Below are 25506 nucleotides of genomic sequence, written 5' to 3' on the forward strand. Positions count from 1 at the left end.
TAAAAAACAACAACAACAACAACAACACAGCTGGAGACAAAGTATAGATTAAACTACTTAAAAATTTAGAACACTTGCATTCAAATCATGATTCCATCTCTCTCCCGCAGCAAACACCAGTATACTGTGCTTTCAAGAGCTCTAGCTACTGGCACTGACCTTAAATTCTACTTGCATTTCTACCCACCAACAAGCAGAGCTGCCTGCATCACCTTTAAATTCTCCTTAGCCTCCATAATCCTACATTTGTTACATTATGTTATTTAGCAATCAATTTGTTATGAAAGTTCAGGAAATTCCTCCTTCACATTATTTTTCCACCCCCAGGAGTGCTTACAGCTACTTCTAGGGACACATTTAATGTGATAGTCTGACAAAAAGGCTCTCATTCCAAGTGATGTCCCCACCAGACACCATTTTCCACCTCCCCACCCAGCCTCTGTCAATATACATCACAAAGACTACTCTTGTTTAGTGTAGCTGCTGTGATTAAAGTGAAGGCTAAGAAAAAACACAGTATGTTCTTAGAATAGCTGTATCATACTTCGGGCTGTTTCACCCACAACACAGATAATCTAAAAAATATGTCTATGTAGGCTATGGGTTTTGCTATTTTGACCCCTCTGACAGCATTTAATAATGCTGTCAGAGGGATCTATATCATATATATGCCACAAATGTCTGAAATCTGTCCTACATGTGCTTTATTTAAACGGCAGTGGCTGTGAAGGTGTAAAAAAGTTGCCTAGACCAAGACATCCATTTTCGTTTAAGCCAAACTGGGTTCCAAACCACAAATAAACAAGGCACTGCAAAATTCATGAATAAAAGGCTCCATCAATATTTCAGTCATGGCTTCATGTAACTAAATTAAGTACCCAGCTGTCTGTTTAGCGCGCACCCCTTGTCTCCACACTGGCTCCGTGCTCTCGGTGCGTCCTTGGACTTCCTAATGTCATGGTACACAATGGCACAGGAGGTTGTAATTCAAATTGGGGTCAGGGGACCCGGGGCACTAAGTGAACATTAAACCGCCTCCCATCCGGTTGGCCTCTGCCCCAAATTAAAATGAGCCATTTCTTCTTTTTACTTCAATTACGTTGCGTACGAAAAAAGGGGGTTCATAGTAAGGAATCCGGTAATAATACGTTCCATTATGAATGTTTGACTTTCTCTGAGCAGAATAAACAGACAATAACAAGATGTTCGTGACCCTGAGCCACCCCCACCCCCTGCACGAAGCCATTAAAAAGTCCCGATGCTTCAACAAAGCCCGGAGCCTTTAAACATCCACGGCGCCTCCAGGTGGACCACCTGGGTGCATAAAAACCACACCGTGCCTCTTCTCCCTGAGAGGCGCGCAGTGTGCGTCTGCAGCAGCCGCAGCAGCAGCCTACTGCGAGAACAATAACTTGTTTTTAGTGATGTGCGCTGACGCTGGAGTGACGGATGGTGGAAGGTGACAAAGAAGGGGCTATAGGGATGGTGCATGAACCAGTGGCTCGAGACGGGACAGGATGAGGAGAGAGGCTACTTACGCTGCTGTTCTCTCCTGTCCAGTGGACCATCGCCTGGTTGTGGGTCGCATCCCCTTTGAGCACGAACGAGCTGCTGAGCAGGGACATTTGTTTATCCCAGGACAGGGCTCTTCTGAAGCGGGGTGTGCTCCCCGCCCCGACTGCTTTCTGGCCCGGCAGGAAGCCTCTTTCTCCGCCGTTCAAGTCAAACGTGCGATCCTCCCAGCCTCGCCGGTTTAAAGCCACGCTGCCACAGCGCACGGGTCCCGGTAGTGCCATCCAGGCCGAGACGGTCAACAGAAAGACGCAGAGGTACGCAGCAGCTGAACCCGGTTCTTCGGGACGGAGAGGTGCCATGCTTTACGCCGTACTAGCGCCCGTAACGCGGAGACTGATGAAGAGACTGCTGATGCTTGTGGGAGATAGATAGGTGTATACTGTAAACCGAGGAAGAGAGAGTGAGGGAGGGATAGAGGGAGGGGAACTGGAGCGAAGTCAGACAGTGAGAACAACGTGGACGAGTCTCGGTGCCAAGTACGAACCACAGGACGATGCAGCGGTGCCATCTGCTGTCCTGCAGCTGTACTGAGCTCGCATCACTCCATCCATCTAAATAAAGAGTTCCAACATGACGGCAGCACTGCCTAAAATCACTGCCGTTATTTTTAACAACATTGTGTGTTTCTTGTTGGTTTCAAACTGAATTCGACCGTGATCAGTGTCACAGTGATCCACAACTGACGTAGTGGTGCAGTGGTTTAGTCTTCGCGACCTTCGTATGCTTATCTGCTGATGTCAGGGCATAGACTGATAATCAGCAACTCCTGATGGTCACTTAGTAACATGCTTAACCACTGTTGAGTCTATAGCTTTTTTGTTCGGGTGGGAAATATGCTGAAAATACATTTATGTATTAAACTTACATACACACTGACATTTTCTGAGTTAGATTTAGTTGCTTATTGCTTATCTGTTTTATTCTATTTGTTATATTTATGAGTACCATGGACATGTTTAGTAACTTTGTGTCAGATAAAGTGAGGGTTGAATGAGTTGGTCATACGTTCTAATTTATATTTATTTCTTTAACTTATCTTTTTCTTTAATTTAACTGATAGAAACAATAAAATGACCTTAAAAAAAGCATGCATGACATCCGTCCCTCTGTGTATTGGTTGCCAGCTGGCCAAAGGGTCAGAGTTCACATTTGATCTCACAAAGTAATAGCTCCACTCCCTGCATCTGTTCTCGTATCCAATTACACTTGGAGGCAGAATTAAACTATGACTCGGTGGTTTTGTAGTATTTGGGGTTATATGTAAACAAGAGTTCACCTTTACTTTCAGATTACATGTTTTTCTAATATAGCAGGTATTATTTTTGCTCATATTAGAGATAAATCCATAAAAACACTGTACAAAATCAAAAAGCTTAACATGTTTTTATTAGTCTCAGGGTTTGCTTATAAAACTGAAGGGTTTAACTATGGTAACCTTAGTAACTGCCATTTCAGTGCGGATTGATGTAATGCGGAAAACATGGAACATTTTGAGAGTGATTATAGTTCCATGAGAATTACCGTCCCAATTTCTTTACAAAACTGTGGGCCTATAAAACCCTGGGTCTACTGGTTTGCGGCTCTAGGTATATAAAAATGAAACTCCATTGAATATCAGTTTTGCCTGTGGATTTCTTCCTTCAAATCAGGCTTTCCATGATCAAAAGGGGCGTTCACCTGTAATTGTAAAGCATCCAATATGAATCCTTGCTATTTAAAAATATCTGTCATTTGTCAAAGTCTCTTTCATATGATAGATGCCACAAGGAGGGAAAGTCCAGTTTGCGCCCAGAATTACAAAGTGGGAACAAGAACTCAATTTTAACAGTAAAAGGCCTAATCAGAAAGATGCTAAAGGAGGGGAAGTCATCTTCTGTGACTGGTTGTGGGGTGCGTGGAAAGACAAGAAAGAAAAGGAGAGCATAGAGACAGCAGGAACAATAAATATGATTATATTACAAAAACAAAAAAAAAGTTCAATAAGTAGCGATAATTAGAGGGAATTTAATGTGATTTATTGATGTACAGAATTCAGTTTGAAGTTTTTGGCAATTAGACTCCGATGGCCCATCACAGCAGAACAGAATCCCAGCGGTGATTGGAATTAGAACAAGACTCCCTGGAGTCTAGACGCTGGTGATAGAGATGACGATGGAAGTTTGAATGGAGCCTGAGTGACCAGTGAGAGATGGTAATGGGGAAGAGGTGGATTGCACGAAGGCAACTGCAAGGGAGAGTGACAAATGTGCAGTGAGATTTAAAGGTCTAGATTGGACTAGACCCGTGATGTCACTATCAGCTTGACAGCATGGGAAAGTACAAGTGATGTAAAGCTTAGATTAGCCACCAACATTAGCCACCTTATTGCTCGTCTATCCCAGTTTGTATGTTTCTGTGTGTGCATGTGTATCTGAGTATGTTGGTTATTGTGTAGCAGCGGGACTCAGTTAAGATTTCCCAACTTTTGGTTCTGGATACTTGCTGGCAATCATGTACCTGTGTTGATCTTGTTAAGAGCCGCAACTTAGGGGAGTGGCTGAGCTTCAGTCAGTGCTGGATTGTTGAAGGACTACTGTCAGTGTAAATATGGTTGTGGTATTAATTTATGGTACTGCATGTGTACAGGAACATGTAGCGAGAGTGGAGAGAAAATTGTAAATACTGAGTAAGCTGAAGTGGAAAGCAGCCTTGTGAGAGGAATCACTTGCACCTGGGATTGGGATCTTGTGGACCTTTTCACGGTACTGAAGGATTCCTGCGCTTGGGTCCCTGCTTTGCCTCACAGCAATTCTGACACTTTACTTTCTTTAAGAACAGACCTTTAACATTTTTAGGTTTTATTGTTACACACAGAATTGATTTGCTTTATATAAGCTTTCCTACACAATTTAACAAATATTCACTTTATACATAATCATTACACATTTCATGTCCTTTCCATTGCTTTGTTAATAAGCAATAATCTTATATTTACAGTCGTATGAAAGAAAGTTTTCCCAGAACTCTGTGCAGTCCTGTGAAAAACTAGCTACAGGCTGCTTCCACACTGGAAGTTGTTGCTGCTTCCATAGGAATTGAGATGGTGAATAGCAGCCAAGTGCTGTTAATGAAATGCGCTTGATTAACTGATCATCAGCAAGTGTGATAATCTCTATAAAGGAGCAGGTTTTTTTGGCAGGTTGCTGGCCTGGTGCATTTGGGTGCATGTTAATGCCACAGTGTTCCCAATCAGAGAATTTGCAAAAATCCCAAATTGTAAGAGACTGGTAGAGTCACACAGCTCTACTTCCTGGCTGCGGCTCAGAAGGTAGAGCAGGTCACCTACTAATTGGAAGGCTGGCGGTTTGATCCCCATCTGCTGTGGTCCGCATTGGACAAGCATAGAAAAAAATGCTTGTGTGAATGAGGCAAGTTGTAAAAGTGCACTTTTAAGAGTAGAAAAGCATTATATAAGAACCAGTCTGTTTACCCTTTACAAAAATAATTACTTTGAGTTAATACTGCTGGTGGGTCAACAAGCTAATGAATTTTGGGCTTTAGTTACAACTATAAATATAGTTATAGTTGGTGTCATGTATCATGTATGGTTTGCATACATGATATAAATCTGTATAAGCATTCTTGCTTATTCAGATGTTTTATCTGTAATTGTGTTTTCATGTTTGTAAGATGTCTAGCAATATATTGTTCTTACCAGAGACTCAGGGATGTTTAGATTTAGGAGGAAACAGACAAGATTATGTTTACCGGGGGCAACTGTGGTTGCATAAAGGATTTCTGCATGTGCAGAATTCAGGAGGGAAACTGGCTTCGTGTTCTTCTGGTGGATCACCGGCATCAAGTTTTATATACGGTCTTTCTCTCTGGAATTTGAATTTTCTTAGATATTTCTCGGATGTGCTGGTGTACTCTCACAGTCCAGTGACATGAATGTTAAAATATTTTAGTGGTTCTCTACAGATTTTTAGGCACATTCCAGTTAAGAAGCCAAAAACAGTTCATGCTACACCCCATAACTTTTGTCAAATCAATTCAACTTTGTTAATATAAGCTCGAAATCTCAACAACAGTCATCTCAATTTTATTTGACCTCATCACTTCATTTTTCACCACGTTCTCTGCACTGTAGTGGACATGTGGACGCTGCACTGAGGCTCACTGGGTTAATCTGTGGTTCTGAACAGTTCTTAAACTGGTTGTTTTGCTACGACTCGCAGCTTGTCATGGTTCAACCTGACTCTCACCCAGTGTCAGCTTGGTTAGACATAAGCATCACCAAAAAGATACTGAAAAACAAACAAGGTATTTCAAAGATCTAACACCAGTCAATCACAAGGCTTAATTTTTGTAAACCATACCTTGTTGTTCTTTTTGTAAGGTATAAAAGATCCAATGAGCAAATCACTTTTTCTATAGTTTTGAAGATTTACATATACAGGAGACCCCAAAAAGAATGTGATGTGATACCTTAAGAGTCTGATCATAAATAAGATAGTCACATCAGTGTAAACATACTTGATATGAGCTCTGTCTTTTAAACATCTGCAAAATCATATAGAAATTTCAAACAGCATCTCTGTGACCTCTTAGCAAACTCAGTTTGGTAAATATTTCACGGCCTTCGTTGATAGTTGTCTGTGGCATCTCTGTGTGTATGTGATCACAGATGAGGAGTATGGATTAGTGAGGCAGGTCTTGCATCATTTGAGCACAGAGACAGCTCAAGGGGAGGAGAACCTTGGACTGCAGAAGCCCAGCTTGTTAGCATGCTCCTGAGCTGCTCCTGAATGTAGCTTTGTTCATCATGAAATTTTCATGGATAATTGGATGTTATGAAGATTAATGTGCTTTAGCTTCACAGGGCTGCAGGAGAACTTTGAAAGACTTTGACACTCAACACCTTCCAGGGGATGTCTCTGGCCTTTTTAGGAGATACGTGATATGGTCTTACCTTGATAACTCAGCTTGATGCACTAGGTCCTTTCACTCACATCATGGCAATTTGAGCCAGCGGTTCGACAGCGTCTGCATTGTGCTGTGCTCTCCACATGCCCCGGAGGATCTGCAGTCTAACTTCATTGTAATTTATTGCAATTAAGGAAGGCACAGAAGCAAAACTAATTGTACATTTCACTCTCATTACTAACATTTCCTTCTGTTCACTGTAGACTGTAATATATTTAATCATAAATCAACCAGAAAAACATTCCACATATGAGGCTCCTTGGAGTAAAATCTCGTGTGTTTCAAATTATGTTTGGGAGTTAAAGAGGTTAGGAGGAAATGCGGGAGAAAATATTAGATGTAAGGATGAAAAATGCTTTCTCTTGAATTTAGTTTTTCTTTACTGATTGTGCATTCTCCGGCACATCACAACTGTTTAAATTCTGTCTACGTGTATTTTAAATTGAAGGAGTTTTTATTTGAACACATTTCAAGGTCTCTTTTGAAATTTTGTGGGTGAAAAAAGATTTATATTTTATGAAAATATTGGCAGTGCTGCAAACTTTTTGGTATTCTTGGGAAAATTTTGCTTCTATTCAAAAAGTTTAACAGAGTTTTTTTCTCCATTTATAATTGCAAAAAGTTTCGTATTGTTTTACAAAAAAATCAAAATGTTGCTCCTTTTATTTATCACAATTTCAATCATTGTGTTGCATGATTATATACAACCAGAATGTTCCTCCCATAAAGGTGTTTGTTTGAAAAACAAAATGAAATGAAAAAAGTTTCACTGTCCATCAACTACTTGAAAATAAATCACTTTAAACTTCTATTTAATCTTCTTGGTATTTTCCACATTCTGTTATATTGTTTTAATAGTGGATATGGATCAAAGGCTACTTGGGTTTAAGTATGTCACTGCCCACATGTTTTCATCACATATAAACAGTGTTGGGACTAACTAGGTTATTATTGTAGTAACGAGCACGGTAACTAGTTATTATGCCAAAATCAGGAACGTGTTAATAGTTACTGGGATTTAGATAGGGTCGTTATTTGTTACTTTGTGTGGTGGCTATCACAGAGCTTCCACAGATTCATTACATTAGCAAGTGGTGGAGGCCAGCAGGTGGATGAGGGAAAGGGGAGGCAGGAGGAGCAGAGACCCGAGGCGGCCGCCGGTCCGAGAGTGTCAGGTGAACTGAACTTCAGGTAAGAAGTTATGACCTGCAGTCTATCTGGGTCAGATATGAATCAAGTTTAGGGGTAGTTTATTTTCGTTATACTATAGCTATAGCTAGCATGACGGAGTTTTTATACAGCTGGGTGGGTGCTATGATGTTACTGATGTTGAACTTTATTTTGTTCATAAGGTTAATTATTAGAGTTGCCAACCGTCCCCTAAAAAACGGAATCGTCTCGTATTTAGAGAAAATATTACGCGTTTCGTATTGAGGTGAAAAGAAACACATTTTGTCCCGGACTTCAGCTACAATGAAAAAGGCACAAAGCTGGAGTTATTCTGTGTCTTTGCAGCACAGCTGCCTCTTCTTCTTTCATTCTCCCCTCTCCCTCTCCTGTTTCTACTTCAATCATGAAACTGATCAATGATCAGCTGATCGGCTTTTCTCTCTTGTTTGTTTATCGCTCACTTTGCGCCAGAAAGAGGAAATCAGTGGATGTCGCGCTAAATGACAGCAGCACGTTTAAGCTTGATCAGCTGTTGTTAGAATTTATTTAATATTACTTTCTAGTATCAGCTAATGTTTGCTGGAACCACAGCTGTAAACTTGCTGGTCATGATATGGTTTGGTTATCTGGTGAGAGGGAAACATGAAGATGAAACCAGGAGATGTCCTTACTGAACCATCAGAGCTGAACAGGTGATGGAGAAACAGGTTTACCTTTTAGGTGACATGAATGAGTTGAAGGGAAGTTATGAACTGTTTCTGAGAGACAAAAAACACCAGGATCCTTTTTTACATAGCTGACAGCTGGTAACTGTGCAGGAGCGGATCTAGCAAAGTTTTGCCAGGGGGCCAGGTAGGGCATTAATGGGGAAAGGGGGGCACAAGGAAATACTTTTCTTTCTTATTCTCATTTAAAATGTCTAGCTTTAAAAAAAAATAATTATCTGAGTCTTACAACAAACGATTGATAGATTGATAGATTGATACATTGATACCACGAAAACTGTGTACATCACTGTCACAACAGCTTTTGTTTTCATTCAAAGGCTTTATGATTTTTCCTATAATGGTGCAAAAATGGTGCCGATTTTCTGTCCCAGTCCAGCCCTGTAAGCAGCTCATCTGCAGTCTGGTGTTACCTACATCTTCCTATTCAGAAGGCAGAATTTCTGAGTTCTGAGTACAATCAAAAGCACCACGACTGCAGTTTTCGCGTTGGATGTAAAAAGCGCACGTGACGCTGTGACGTAGGCTAGAATCATGCGGCGATCAACGACGATCCAGGTGTGGGATTTCTCTCGTGGAAATATGCACATTATCTTTTCCTTTCTATTGGTAGGTGGCACAGTGCACTTGTGGCAAGTAAGCAAGCAAGAAGACTGGCAAAGTTATGGAAGCAACACATTAACAAGAGAATTCTGAGTAAAACCAAAGTTACTTTCCCTAGTAACTAGTTGCTTTGAAAGTAACGAGTAACTTGAAGTAACTGAGTTACTTTTGATAGAACTAGTAATGTAACTAAGTTACTAATTTAAAGTAACTTACCCAACACTGCATATAAAAACAGCCAAGCTTCACAAAAACATGGATACGCAAAAGGCAGTTTTGAATTTGAGAATGAATTCTTGAAAAATAATGAAACCTAGCCAATTATCATATTCAGCACACTGCTCCTTCAGTGCTAATCACAATAGCCTGTGTGTTGACTATTTATTTGTTGGTAAGAGAACAGAAGGTCAACATTTTGTAAGCTATGAATAGGGTATTAATAGCATGATCATAAGTTTCACAGATCGCTGAGCAACCTGGAGAAAGAGTGAGCTACATGAGGATGCTCTTTGTGGACTACAGCTCAGTTCAACACCTTAATCACAATGACAATTTGGTGGTAATCCTCACCAGCAAACTGGCCACCTTCAGATCCTCCCTGCCACCTGCTCCTGGATCAAAGGCTTCCTCGCTAAGCGGTCTCAACCAGTCTGACTTGCTAACTGAACATCCTTAAAACAAAAGAACTCATAATGGTTTTCAGGAGACACAGACAGGTCCACTCTCTTCTCATTACTGGGTGAAATCTGTCTCCATCTTCAGGTTTCTGGGCACCCACATCTCCACGTGTGGACCCACAACACCAACACCCAGGTAAAGAAGGCCCAACAGCTGCACTTCCTCCATGCCCTGAGGAAGAATAACGTGAACCAGAAGCTGCTGCTCACCTTCTACTGCTCCTCAGTGGAGAGCGTGCTCCCCTACTGCCTGGGTATTTGGTACACAGGGGCCACGACTGAGAACAGGAAGGCTGTGCCCAAAAAAATAATTGGCTGCCCTCTGCCACCCCTGGAGGCCACTGTCAGCTCCTCCTGTCTCAGGGAAACCAAGGCCATCACAGGTGACCTTGCACCCTGCCCACCTGTTTGACCCGCTGCTCTCTGGTCAGTGTATCAGGTCATTCAGGTCTCACACCTCCAGACTCACAAACAGCTTCTTCCCCTGGTCCATTCAAACTGTCAACAAACACTATCAACCCACACCCCACCCCTGCCCACCCACCTCACCAATCTGAGCCATGGTCTGAGTAACCCGCATCACTCAGGCCACTCACACTCTATTCAGAACAAGTCTTTTCTTTGCACTACTTTCAAGAACTTTGCATCTATTTTGTTCTCTAATGTGCACCTTTCTCTTATTTCTCTAGATTCCTCTTGTTTTGTATATTTCTCTCTTGATTGTATATATTTATCCTGTTTGTTATTTATTCTATTCGGTCTACTATTTATATCTACTATTTATATTTTACCCACAGGAAAGTACCAAAATTGTGTCATCGTACATTGACTATAAAGAGCGATTCTATTCTATTCAGGGTAACTCCTGAAAACATAGCCTGCTTTTTGGAGTATCAGCAGTAGGTCAGGCCAGTTTTAATGCTGTGCCATTACAGACCTATAGACAGCACAAATTACCACTAGCCTGTTATTAGTTGTTGGTTGATGATCTGAAGACTTTGCCCTCATTTGAAACTTTGATCATCAAGATATTTTTTAAATTTAGTTTTTATAACAGTCAGTACTAATTTAGCTTTAGTTATAAGGGTGCTGGTCCTGAGCGGTCTGAGGGACAATCAGGAAATGAACCACCTCATTCTTGTAAGCGCACCAGATTTGCCTCGTTGCAGTTTTGGTCAAGAAAATGAAATATAAATACAGGAAATAAAGTTTTGACACACTGGAGCAGGCAAATGGCCATAACAGAAGCACAAGTACAAGGGGGCAAAACTGAACTTAAACTGAAAGAAAAAAAACAGTCATTAAGTGCATCAGTCTGAATTTAAATCAGTGCATGTTTTTTATTTTTCTCTTTGTATTCACTATGTGATCTGAACTGAGAGAATAACAATGAGGATCCTAAAAAGGGCCACCATGCCTCAAGCCAGTGATCAAATAAAATATTAGGGACCCAACAGTGGTCACTTGGTTTAAAGTAGATTGTATGAACTGTTAGTATGTGAAGCAAACAACTGCAAAGAGATATTCCTTTATTTATTAGTTTTCCCCGTGTCTATAATATTTTTTTTACAAAAATTTCCTGCTGGGGTTCCATAGGAAGTTTCTAATATATGGTGGTAAAGGAAGTTCTGAGTGGAGTAACTCACTAGGACTCAAAAACAAAACTTTTTGTGTAGTTTCTCCAGGTGAGTTCAAATTTGCAATTCACATATTTTATTTCCACATTCACTGGCTTTCATATTGGGCCTGTCATATGGAGTCAGGTCATCTGCAGGCTGTGATCTGTATTCTTGCTGCCTTACCTACTCTCCCTCTCTCTCTCACACACACACACACACACACACACACTTCCACATTACTATGAAATATTTAAGCTTACACTCCAGTTTAGGGGGTGCAGTTGCAGGCAGTATACTGACATTAGAGGTCTTGGAGGGGGCACACTGTGTTACCCACTCCTATCCATGTGTGTGTGTGTGTGCGCGCGTGTGTGCACGTGTGAATAAAGTAAGGCTGCCTACAAGTTTGTTTCTTAGATCACAAGTAAATTTTTAATTCAAAGTCCTGCCACATCAACTCGACAACTTGACTTTTGTTATGATCAGTGAATTCGTAACACATCACACTGAGGTAAGGTTTTCATGCTGAAATATATTATTAATGCTAAGTAAATTATTCATCATTATCCAGGCATGTATTATTTACAATGTTGTCTTCTGAATTATTTTGTTAAAATGACTAAATAAGTAAAAATAGTTGCTAATAAATACATTGGAAGATACTGGAAAATCCTTGATTCTGAGCCCCTCCCATAGCTGTCCTGCAATACTTGCTCAGAGGCAGTTATTCAACTTTGCCCACTAGGGCTTTGACTTGTGAAAAAGCTTGTGGATTTTCAAGGCGGGTGTAGAAAAAGTGAAACTAGAAAAGTCAGAGAAGGGAGTGTCGTGTACCCAGAATCTGTTTGGTACTGTGATAATGTAAAAAATGTGTTTGATGTAATGCTGATGCACCTCCTGCCCTCAAAACCATCAAATATTCAAACTGTGTGCTCCCGTTCTGCCACTCAGGCAGCCGATCTCAGATCTCATTTTTGGTGTTGTCCTCATTTAGAGTAACAGCACTCTCTCCATTTATTCCCAGACATCAGTAACACCAGAAAGATGCTGACATGTAAATAATCAACTAAGATCACCTTTTCAACAGTGATGCTGCTCACGGGTCACTAAAGCCTGCATCTTTCTGTTAACATGCAGGTTTCTGTCCCCTAAAAGAAACATATTCAAGTCTTTATCAAGTAACTACATTCTGTTTGCAGCAGAGCTCTTTAGTTTTGAATATCATAGTAATATCACTAATTTGACTTAAGTTGATGAGCCATAATTAAATACTCATCAGCATTTTGCTCATTTTTGAGTTGTTTCAGTTATCATTATCATCAGTTTTTATTTATGTGGTGTTAAATCAACAACTACAGTTGCCTCAAGGTGTTTTATGTCGTAAAGACTCAATAATAAAAAGAAAACAGAGTGGCCAACAATCTTATGACCTCCTCTGAGAAAGCGTTTGGGCAACACTGGGAAGGAAAAACTACCTTTTAACAGGTAGAACATGTCTCTGGGAGGGGCAACCATCTGCTGCCACCTGTTTGGGCAAGAGCAGTAAGACAGGACGAGGACAAGCTGTGAAAGAGAGCCAGAGAAATAATGAATGAACGATTAAATACAGAGTGGTAAATATACAATAGACAGTGGAAAAGAAACACTCAGTGCATCATGGGAAGCCCCTAGCAGCCGCGAGAGCGAGGATAAAGGGAGGATTCATGCCATTTGATCCGATCCTAACTATATGCTTTATCAAAAAGGAAAGTTTTGAGCCTAACCTTAAAAGTAGAGAGGATGTCTGTATACAGAATCCAGGCTAGGAGCTGCTTCCATGGAAAAGATGCCTAGAAGCTGAAGGCTGTGCCTCCCATTCTAATTTTAAAAACTCTAGGGACCACAAAAAGCCTGCAGTCTGAGAGCAAAGTGCTCTAATGGGGTGATATAGTACTATATGATGGGGCCTGGTAATTTAAGACCTTGTTTGGGATGAGAAGGATTCTGGATTTAACAGGGAGCCAATGAAGAGAAGCCAATATAGGTGCTCCAGCACTTTGGATTAGCTGAAGGCTCTTCAAGGAGTTTTCAGGACATCCTGATAATAACAAATTACAGTAGTCCAGCCCTTAGCAATCTGATGCAGACCTTACCATAGAGTCCTGTTCTTCTTTGATTTGGCTGCGGTTCTGTAATGATTTTGCCTTCTGTCATTTTAAATGGATTTCATTTAATAAGATGACATGAAAGGAGAAAAAAGACAGGAATCAGAACCTCCTTACTATTTTTCTTAAACCTTAAAAATTTGCTGTTTGTGCCATGAAAGCAAAGCAAACTGCAGAGTTTAGGGAACTCTTTAACAATCGGTCACTAGATGTAACACTTTTCATGCTATAGCCAGTTTTCTGACTTGAATGTAACTTTTACAAAAAGTGATTAGTGCAGCCTTAATGTTAAATTCATTCAGCTGAAATCAAAAACAGATAAAGTGGACGCTTTAAAAAGTAGACAATTACCAAAATGTCTACATTAACATTTAAACATTGCTAGTCCCTATAGCACAAACACACATTTTGATGCGGTGAATGTCAAACTTCCATTTTAAAGGGATCTCATTTTAATGAAGCACAGGGCAATTGATCTTGCTGAACTCCTGAGAAGTAATTATCTCAGTTCAGGGAACATAAAGCACATATAAATGCAAATATACTCACACACACACCTTTTTCCACACACTCACACAGCAGCAGTCACCCACTAAGTATTTCATATCTCATCTTGCATGGTCTAAAAGGCGTGACCATCTATTAAGGACCACACAGGACTGTGTCCCCCCCTCCACCTCGTGCAGTCACACTCTGTCATCATAGATTAAAAGCAGCGAGGTTGATAACTCAGCCTACCTTGTGGATCGAATGCCTCCATGGTCGTTGGCGCCACTAGTGCATGAACAGGAACATTTGTACTAGATGAATATACATGAGTGTTTTCATGTTAATGCAGCCATGCATAGTCGCGTTTACATCTTGGGCTGTACTTTTTATACTCACACTGAATACACCAAGTCGTACATTATTGCAGAAACCTCAGCAGCAAACAACAAACAGCAAAAGCACGATTTTAGGGTGAAACGTTAACAGATAATAAGTATAACAGGTGGAAAATCTACTTGCAAGATTGACTGATTAGAACTCTGTGAAAATGTGTGTGCAGGGTGTTTCTCATGTTGGATAATGAAGTTTTCAGGCACTATTTAACATACAGTTTTTCCTTTTTCCCCTGTGCTGACCCATTTGAGAAATGCTGTGTTATGCTGTTATGCTGAAGCTGAGTTCTGATGAATGATGTGCAAAGCTCCATCACAGGATGGTGTAATTCTCCGAGCAATCACACTGACCTACATTAAACCTTCAAGGATGATGGACTAATCAGAGTGGCGCTATCTATGAGGACAGTATATGTTCCTCTTATTAACAGAACTGTATGACTAATGGAATCTGACTGGTTTGAAGACTTATACCAATATTAAAACTTAAAAATTATTTAGAGCAAGGTACATATAACCTTGCTCTAAATAATACAGAGCAAGTTATCAAATTTCTGAGTCACGCAGAAATTTGATAACTTTGCTTGTCACTTTTTATCTAGGCCTTAAACCCCATGTATGAGGGGCCTGGGGCATATTGTATAAAGTGCCTTGAGTGCTCTGTGCAGACAAATAAGCCTTTTATAAAAGCACTGAATTAGAAAAAAATGGTGCCCAACATACAAACCATTCATATTTGCTAAATTAGCCTAAAATAGAAGGCTGCAAGGGAGCTGAGCCAAAAGAGACAAATGTTTGAAAAGGGTCGGACTTCCCTTCACTTCAGACAAATGGCTTGGAAGTTTAATTAAAATCTCACTTAATAACAGTGTTCTTGGAGTAGCTGGGTGAATGCTCGAGGGTACTCTACTTGTTGACCACATGCTGCTGGGAGACTTCAGCACTTAAGTGGGGAACAACGGTGTAACCCAAAGTGATGTGATGGCAAAGAACAGTCTGCCTCATCTGGACCCAAGTGGTGTTTGCTTTTGGACATCTGTGGAAACCACACTTTATCCATAACAAACACCATGTTAAAACATAAGGCTGTCCATAAGTGCACGTGGCACCAGGACACTGTAGGCCACAAGCTGAATATTAATTTCATAATCATTACAATTGATCTGTGGTTGTATGTTCTAGCATTCAAGTAGAGTGAGGAGCTGAGTTGTGAGCGAGCTGGTGGTGAGTTGGATCAGGTGAAGCAAAAAATCAGCTGTGGCAGGAGTTTGGTGAGGCCATGAAAAAAGATTGCGACTTCAATGGTAGATATCGTTGGATGGTGGAGGGAATACTTTAAGGAACTCCCATCACTGGGGGCAAGGTAACTGAGGTTGTTAGGGCTGTCTTCGCTGACACACCTATTTAACATCACATGAAGATCTGGGGTGGTGCCTTTGGATTGGCAGACTAGGGTGGTAGTTCCTATTTTTAAGAAAGTCGATACCAGGATAGCAGAAAGGAGATTTCATCCTTTAACTGAACCTCAGAGTTGAGGGCTGTACTCTGCGCCTCGGCTGCAGAGGAGGGGTGGTGCAGTGGGTTTGGTGCAGTGCGAGGCAGGCTGGCAAGACAGCTGGGACCAATTCCCTAATCATGCTCTCCCTATTTCTTAACGCCAGGACCTGGAGGAAGTAGAGGAACTGAGCTGGAGACATAACAGCTGGAAAGCTGTCTCATGACAAGAGCAAGAGCACAAGCATGAGTTTTTGTAGTGCAATCACACTGAAAAATAAACTATCACTACTCTGCAAACACAGGCTATGTGTGGCACAGTCGGAAGAGGCCTGGGCTCCTGGTCAGCTGATCAAGCTGGCCGGTCCTAGCTCCAGGGAGGAGTCCTAAGCTCCACCCCGGCACTGGGGCCCAGTAACTCCTTTTTTCTTTGATCTTCTTGCCCAGGGTCTGGCGAACACAGGTGCTGCTCCTGAGTCAAAGGAGGCCACACAAACACTGCAACAAGAGTGCAGGAAGGAGGGACATACAGTAAGGTCCAAGCAGGTATACGCTAGGTCAGGGATGGGAAAATCCAGGCCTCAAGGGCGGGTGTCCTGCAGGTTTTAGATGTGTCCTTGATCCAGCACAGCTGATTTTTAATGGTTTAATTACCTCCTCAACATGTCTTGAAGTTCCAGAGGCCTAGTAATGAACTAATCATTTGATTCAGGTGTGTTGACCTAGGGTATCTAAAACCTGCAGGACACCGGCCCTTGATACCTTTAGTTCAACACCCCTGCGCTAGGCTATAGTGGACTGGGCTGTTTGCATCCTGCCCACACCCCAGCCCAGCAGCTTGTGCAAATAATGCCAGAGCTCACAGGTCCCGGATAGGCTGGAAAGGTATAGTGAACCTGATTTTTGTGGTACAATCAGACTGAAAAATAAACCTTCACTTCAATGCAAACACAGGCTTTGCGTGTGTGTGTGTGTGTGTGTGTGTATGTTGTACTGGGTCCATAACACCCTCATGTGAGACTCAAATTCAGGAGGAACAATGTGGGTTTCATTCTGATAACAAAACACTGGACCAACTTAGGATGAGTTTGGACATTCAGTGAACAGTTTAGTGGATTTAGAGAAGGCTGCGTCTCTTTAGGGTTTTATGTTGCAGGATGGGGGGAATCTAAATAAATTTAAGACATGTATTTGCAGCATTAAACTAGAATTTCACATTTAAAACAAATAAACACTGCCTATTTGTGTAATTATGTTACATTTGTGACTATAATTTTACAGTCTTTTTATGTGGAAAAATTAAATACATTTTCCATTAAAAAATAATGTTATTCATATCTACAGGGCCTAGCCAGTCCTTAAATGCCACATGTTGAGTCGACATTGTGGCAATCCTTCACAGACTACATCTAAGGAAAAGGTGAGTTTTCCCTTTCCACTATCACCAAAGTGCTTGCTCATATGGGGTTATATGATTGTTGGGTTTCTCTCATAGAGTAATTGGGCATAAAGGGGCATTTCCCCCCAAAAGCTTCAATCCAGCCTGATGTCTTTTTACAACCAGAGAAGCCATTGGAAAGAAGTTTAAGGCACTTCTGCATTGGCGTCACGTGGGTGGGATTAGACTTTGATTTTTAGCCCTTATTAAAAATAAATACACATGAAACACAGAAGAAAAGGCCTAACCCATTTATTAGTCTCATGGTATCCCTTTAACACCGATAGCTTACAAATGATTTTAATGGATATTGAAGGGATAGTAGGTGATTTATCAACAATTAATTAGGGCTAAGCTTCCACTAATAAACCTTTTCAACTGGTACCTTGTTAGAAAAACGATACAGTCGTAGGGGAATACAACCCTTCTTTCAGACTATTCTGTATTGTTATTGCCAAATCATTTGTAATGATAAAAGGCCTGTAACACAGTGTTTAGGTCACAACAGCACCATATAATTCTACAATAAGAATAAGTTCTATTGCCATATAACGATAAATGTCCTCCAGCTCCATCAGTGTAAAACATTGTTAAAAACTCTTCACTGCAGCAATAAACACATTGGAGCAGCTTTATTCTGCCAGTGCTTGATGTCAATTTTTGCTTTGGGAATTCTCACATTTCCATTTGTCAGATTTCCCCACAGAGCTTGGCCACTTTCCACCGGCCTTCCTACCCACAACTCCCACTCAGTCAAACTCACCCTTCCCCTGGGCTTTTATTTTCAGGAGAGCTACACAGACACAAAAGCATCCCTGTAACCCCCCCCCCCCCTCCCCCACACACGCATACACACACACCATCCTGCTGCACCCTGCTGTAACAACGCTAATTGTGTGTGATTTGTTTACTGTGCAAGGCAAATGTCTTAATTGTTGTCAGAGGAAAGGTGGGACAAAGAAAAGGGATGAAAACATTTACGTGTGCGTGTTAGTGTGGATAGCGTGCACAGGCTGGTACCCTTGTGTGTGGAGATAAGAGGTAATAATGCACTGTCATATCAAGAAATCAAGCAGCACATATATAATATTAAATACATAAGGTTTTCAGCCAGATCTGTCTATCCAGATGTATGCATACAACAACATATTGCATCATGAAATTACATAAGTGGGAAGGACTGCCTGGGACAGATTGGTGAGCTGTCCATGGCACATTAGAATAGAATAGAATTCAACTCAGTGCTTAGCAATAATATAGATATATTACAAAATGGGTCTATTATAGGTATGAGGGTACAAAATATGGGTCTATTATGGGTATGTTACAATGTACACGGTATGAAGGTGTGTTATGAATATCCTATAATTATAAGTATGTACAGGCTGTAGTGAGTGTAAAAGCTATGTACAGGATATAAATATGAAAACTATACAGAAATACAAATATGAACTGTACAAGTTATAAACAGTTGTCAACAGATCAGCCATCTTGAAAATTCATGATTTCTACTATTTTCAAGATCCCGCAAGAAGATATAATTTTCTGAGATAAAGATTAGGTTTGCAATTGTGTAACTCATTTAACTTCAGTTTTAAACTTATTAATTTGCACAATGTAAAAATACACAAAAAATGTCAAAGATAATAAATAACAGTTCAGTAGGAGGCAAAATGTCTAGTGAACTTATCTTGAAGCCTCCTCCTAATTAATCATACAAAAGTAAGACAAAAATAATATCAAATTTAGTTTCAAATCACACATGTATGACAATGTTTTTGGAACATAATATACAAACTTTTTTTGTTAGACATACTTTTCAAACAGACGCATGGCGCTGTAGTTTGAATGGATGAATTTGGTAGCCTAAAAATTGCCCTAAGTAAAGGTAGAAAAGTGCATTATAAACTCCACAGTATGTTAGATCTTACGACTCTCACTCCTATTACAAGTGGTACGTATGATTCTCTTTAAGCAAACCTAATGAGAACAACAAAGTCGTTCAGGTGAAAGTGAAGAGGAGTTATGTTTGTGAAAGTTGACAGAGGAGAAAAGACACAAGAGTGTAGTGAGTGGAGCAGATAATAACTATTAAATATAGGGAGTGCAGAATTATTAGGCAAATGAGTATTTTGTCCACATCATCCTCTTCATGCATGTTGTCTTACTCCAAGCTGTATAGGCTCGAAAGCCTACTACCAATTAAGCATATTAGGTGATGTGCATCGCTGTAATGAGAAGGGGTGTGGTCTAATGACATCAACACCCTATATCAGGTGTGCATAATTATTAGGCAACGTCCTTTCCTTTGGCAAAATGGGTCAAAAGAAGGACTTGACAGGCTCAGAAAAGTCAAAAATACTGAGATATCTTGCAGAGGGATGCAGCAGTCTCAAAATTGCAAAGCTTCTGAAGCGTGATCATCGAACAATCAAGCGTTTCATTCAAAATAGTCAACAGGGTCGCAAGAAGCGTGTGGAAAAACCAAGGTGCAAAATAACTGCCCATGAACTGAGAAAAGTCAAGCGTGCAGCTGCCAAGATGCCACTTGCCACCAGTTTGGCCATATTTCAGAGCTGCAACATCACCGGAGTGCCCAAAAGCACAAGGTGTGCAATACTCAGAGACATGGCCAAGGTAAGAAAGGCTGAAAGACGACCACCACTGAACAAGACACACAAGCTGAAACGTCAAGACTGGGCCAAGAAATATCTTGAGACTGATTTTTCTAAGGTTTTATGGACTGATGAAATGAGAGTGAGTCTTGATGGGCCAGATGGATGGGCCCGTGGCTGGATTGGTAAAGGGCAGAGAGCTCCAGTCCGACTCAGACGCCAGCAAGGTGGAGGTGGAGTACTGGTTTGGGCTGGTATCATCAAAGATGAGCTTGTGGGGCCTTTTCGGGTTGAGGATGGAGTCAAGCTCAACTCCCAGTCCTACTGCCAGTTTCTGGAAGACACCTTCTTCAAGCAGTGGTACAGGAAGAAGTCTGCATCCTTCAAGAAAAACATGATTTTCATGCAGGACAATGCTCCATCACACGCGTCCAAGTACTCCACAGCGTGGCTGGCAAGAAAGGGTATAAAAGAAGAAAAACTAATGACATGGCCACCTTGTTCACCTGGGCCCTGTTTCAGGAAGCCGGTTTAGTGGAAAAACTGAGTAAGTATACCCTGAGTTAACGAAAACTCTGGTTTTTCGGTTTCACAAAGCGAGTTTAGATTAATTCTGAGTGAGTCACTATGACGACACACGCCGTGAAGCTAACCTGCTCCCTAGCAGGTTTACTACAACTAACCCTGACTGTCTCCGCCCCTTTGTCGGAAACCTGACAGTAGGAAGTGTCAGACATGGCGTGCCCCGTCCTTGAAGAGCCAGTAGATCGTGAAGCCCAAATTCTCTGCAGAGCTCTCCGCCGGGAGAGAGTGATCAGAGCGCGTTTGGACATTTTATCATTTCCTGATGAGTTTCTGTGCGAACGTTACCGTTTTTCAGCACAATCTATAATTTATTTGAATAACATCCTCAGGCCATATATTACGCATGTGACACATCGCGGACATTCTCTCAGTTCTGTACATATTATTTGTATTGCACTTCGGTTTTTTGCAAACGGGAGCTTTCTGTATAATATTGGTGACGCTGAGCACGTTTCCAAGGCTACCGTCTGTCGGGCAGTCAGGAATGTTACAGTTGCACTGAAACGTCTCCTGTACTCGTCTGTGGTGTTCCCCGGTCATAGACCCACAAGATTTATCAAAGAGGGATGCCACAAAATTGCAGGTATCAAGGTGACCAAAACGTAATGTATGATGTGGTGATACTTGGACTACTACTTAAATTCTACATTTATTTTCAGGGTTCCCAGGCGTGTACAGATGGCACTCACATTCCAATCATTGCTCCTTCAGTAAATGAAGGAGACTATGTGAACAGGAAGTCTTTCCACAGCATTAATGTACAGGTACATAGTTCCCTGTAGCATTTCAAACTAACAAATTATTTCATTATAGTAATGGATGCTAATTTGTGTTCTCTGCACTGTGAAGATCATATGTGATGCTGCCAACATTATGACAAATGTGGAAGCCAAGCGGCCAGGCTCTGTCCATGACTCACAAATATTCCGTGAATGTACACTGAGCACAAAATTTGGACATGGTGAGTTGAGAATACTTTAAAATATATAAAGACCAATTGCTTCAGGGACATTTGAACTGAAGTGTATCCTTCTGTCTTAGGAGAGTTCACTGGCTACTTGCTTGGTGATAGGGGGTATCCATGTTTACCCTATTTGCTCACCCCTTACCCTGACCCTGAACCGGGCCCACAGCAGCGATATAACCTGGCTCATTGCAGGACAAGAGCCAGAATTGAAATGACTATCGGAATGCTTAAGGCCCGGTTCCAGTGCCTGCAAAGACTCAGGGTCACCCCAGAAAGGGCATGTGACATTATTGTGGCATGTGTGATTCTTCACAACATTGCCACAATTAGAGAACACTGTCCTTCTGAACCAAACATCAGCAGTGATCCAAACCATGAACATCCTGACCCTCCCACGGACATACAAGATGGAAGCGCAGTCAGAGACACCATATGTCACAATCATTTCCTTTGACCCATCACCTCAACATGTTGAAAGAAGAATAAACAGGTTTTTTGTTCAACTGGCTTTATTGGTCACCTGTGTTTCCTGTACACAAAGTATTAAAAGATGTAAACCTCATAAAGTGTCTCTGTTGCTTCCTCCTCTGTAACAGCTGTCAATGTTTCTTCATTATTTTCCTGTAGTAAAGAAATTAACAACATTGCTGTTCTACTGTAAACTCATATAATCTGTGGAGTATTACTCACAACTGCATGTTGGTCTGGCTCAACAGGAGGCTGCACCAGATGCAGTACACCACCACCATCAACTGATAGAATATGAGGTTTATACAGGTCACTTATAACTTACAAGGGACCAAATGGCAATTAACAAACATACCAATCACCTTACACTTCATTGTCATTATGCTCTCAAAGACAACCAAGACTGAGGGAAGGCAAAATCAGTAGGAAAATAACTTCACTACAAAATAATCCATTATGGTAAAGAGTTTATCAAATGAATGAGTTGCACTGCAAAGGTGACTGTGAAGAAAGGATGTATGCACATCATGTATTATTTTGAATTTACCCCCTATGTAGGCACTTGTGTCTTGCGGGGTTATTGACTCAGAGGATGTCCCCGCAGAGATGCCTTCGGCCACAGGGCGCCCACTGTTTTGGCTGAGGGCCAACTGCTCAGCCTCTGTGAGTGGTGGTGGTGGAGGACCCCCACCTGTTTTTCGGGCCTCCGCTTTTTTTCTGTTGGCTATAACGGGCCACATTTGAGCATACAGAGTAAGCAAATATGTACTTGTAATGTGCTCAGATAATTTCAATAAGTGCTTACAGAAAGAAAATTAATGTAGCCTCTAACTGCAATTGATTTACATGGGACAAACAGACCAAGCACTATGGCTCATAATACAATTACACCTTACCTGTTTGGACTATATTTTTATATTTCATTTTTACTTGCTGCCAGGAACGTTTGGGGCCTGTTGGGTTGCACCTGCGCTCACATCACGTCACAAAATAAAATGTATAAAATAACAAATAAAATATAATAAAATAACGTGTTAAATGGGTGGAAATCCCTAGATCAATGTTTAAATTAACACTCACGCATTGACTCTGTCGGCTATGTTTTGCCATGCATGCTTCCTTTCTTTCGCAGCTGAGGCTGTGTTACTTTTTTCCGCAGAATTTGCATGTTATCGGCATATGCTGCCATCAGAATTTCGGCCTCAAGCGCTGTAAAATACATTGACCGCGCCTTCTTTCCCTCCGTCTCCATGGTGACTCGCTTAATCTGTGCTCCGCTTATCAGGGCTTTATGTATCCTCGTGCGCGTGCTTAACTTGGGGTTAAAGCAACTCCGCGTTGATTGAACTAATTGTTATCAGCCTTTCTGAAACCGAATATTCTGAGTTGGACAGTTCGGGGTTACTCAACCCTGAGTATCGTTTTTCACTCTGAGTTTTCTAAACCGGCTTCCTGAAACAGGGCCCTGATCTGAACCCCATTGAGAACCTGTGGTCCATCATCAAATGTGAGATTTACAAGGAGGGAAAACAGTACACCTCTCTGAACAGTGTCTGGGAGGCTGCTGCACGCAATGTTGATGGTGAACAGATCAAAACACTGACAGAATCCATGGATGGCAGGCTTTTGAGTGTCCTTGCAAAGAAAGGTGGCTATATTGGTCGCTGATTTGTTTTTGTTTTGTTTTTGAATGTCAGAAATGTATATTTGTGAATGTGGAGATGTTATATTGGTTTCACTGGTAAAAATAAATAATTGAAATGGGTATATATTTGTTTTTTGTTAAGTTGCCTAATAACTATGCACAGTAATAGTCACCTGCACACACAGATATCCCCCTAAAATAGCTAAAACTAAAAACAAACTAAAAACTACTTCCAAAGACATTCAACTTTGATATTAATGAGTTTTTTGGGTTCATTGAGAACATGGTTGTTGTTCAATAATAAAATTATTCCTCAAAAATACAACTTGCCTAATAATTCTGCACTCCCTATAAAGCCACATAACTGCCACTATTCTAGGCTTTACTGTGGGAAGAGGCTAATGGATAATGTAACCACTAAGAATGGTTTCTTTTGTTTAACTTGACTTTCAACATTTCAACAAGGTAGCTAGCAGAGCAGCTTACTGTGTCGAGCTCTGCAACCATGACATGACTGAGTCAAGTGTTATTGGCTGTAAGTCAGAGCTGGAACACCAACAGTCAATTTGTTAGCGAAGCTAGCAGGCTGAAAGAACACAGAGTCTAGTTTTTGTTACAGTATAAATATTTCATGACCAGTCTATGATATATACTTATTCAAGTATACTAATCAGAATAATATCAAAAATAAAATGTTAGCTTAATATGTTTGGCTTGCTGTTTGTCAAAATCAAGAGCCAAACATGAAATTCTGTGATGAAACAGTTGTTTTCTTGGCTGAACTGGAATCTTGGAAAAGTGGGGTCATTTTGAAAGTTCAAGTGGCTAATAGGTGTTTTCAAATTAATGCCTCAAGTGGGACAAACAATGAAATGTTTGTGCTTCAGTGCTACAGTTTTCTGCTGCAGTACTTATGTTGCTGTTGTGACACTGAAGTGCTTGTCTGATGGTCACATAGCTTCGATTTGGAAAGTGTCCACCCTCCACTGCTGTGTTCATCCTCTTCACACATGAAAAATGAAGCCAACACTTCAACAAGAACAGAGCAAGAAGTTGAACAGACACAACTTAGCAGACTAACAGTCCACAGGTGAGAAATTATTTTAAGGTAGTCAATATTTTAAATGTGATATATCACATTTACTACCAATAATATTCAATGATCATCGTTTAAGCCAAATAAATGTCAAGGGGTAATTTCTAAACCAAACTACACTGGACATTCAGGCAGCTCCATGTAACTAACTGATATATTAATGAGTCCAGACAAACACGGATGTAATTTGCAACTTGGTTCATTGGTGAAGGCACTAAATAACATAGTATTTCTACTTTAACTGATGTTTTCTGTACATTTTAAACCTAATTTTACCTTATTTGTGTTTTTATTGTTTTATTTGAGACAAAAGATCAGCAAAGACAATACAAAAGACGTAAATCACCAGAAATTATAAAACAGATGGGCATTTCTTTCAGTGATTCCAGAAAGAGGAATCTCTTATTTCACTTGGAGCAGACTTGGTTAATGTTACCATTCAGTGTTTTGTTGAATGAGTAAGTGAAACCCAGCATACACAGAACAATACAGCGAATGTGACAAAGAGGTGACAGGACTATTTATACACAGGAAACTGATTGAAGATGAGACACAGGAGGGGAAGGAGATGTAGGTTAAAAAACACTGAAGACAGCCAGACAACCAGGAAGTCACAACTAAAACAAGATGCCTGAAAAACTATCAGAATCAAGAAACAATCCAAAAGGCACTAACAAAACACAGAGACAAGAAACCTCAAGATAAACACAATACACCCAGGAGGCAATACTGACGGAAAACAAGATATCACTGAAGTGAGATGTGTCACAAGATTAGTAAACCCAAGGCAGGAACCTAAAGCTAAGACACAAAAATTGAAGCTCCAAACATTAAAGCAA

The 25506-nt window shown here is 40.8% G+C and overlaps 1 protein-coding gene across 9 annotated transcripts in view; it reads right to left on the reverse strand.

The window, feature by feature from the left end:
* Positions 1 to 25506, reverse strand: part of sorcs2 (sortilin-related VPS10 domain containing receptor 2) — a 407562-nt gene that overhangs the window by 372327 nt on the left and 9729 nt on the right. For 3 of the 9 annotated variants that reach the window (XM_082510970.1, XM_082510967.1, XM_082510965.1), the window contains exon 1: positions 1539 to 2485. The exons of 4 other annotated variants lie outside the window; for them this stretch is intronic. In XM_082510970.1, coding sequence (XP_082367096.1) covers positions 1539 to 1874 — 336 coding nt within the window. In that variant the 5' untranslated portion in view covers positions 1875 to 2485. Of the gene's footprint in view, positions 1 to 1538; positions 2486 to 25506 lie in introns of those variants that run through there. 2 more of the 9 variants (XM_082510969.1, XM_082510968.1) reach the window with 1 other exon arrangement.

Source organism: Aulonocara stuartgranti, assembly GCF_965226115.1.
Source record: "Aulonocara stuartgranti genome assembly, chromosome: 3".
Classification (NCBI taxonomy): Eukaryota; Metazoa; Chordata; class Actinopteri; order Cichliformes; family Cichlidae; genus Aulonocara; species Aulonocara stuartgranti.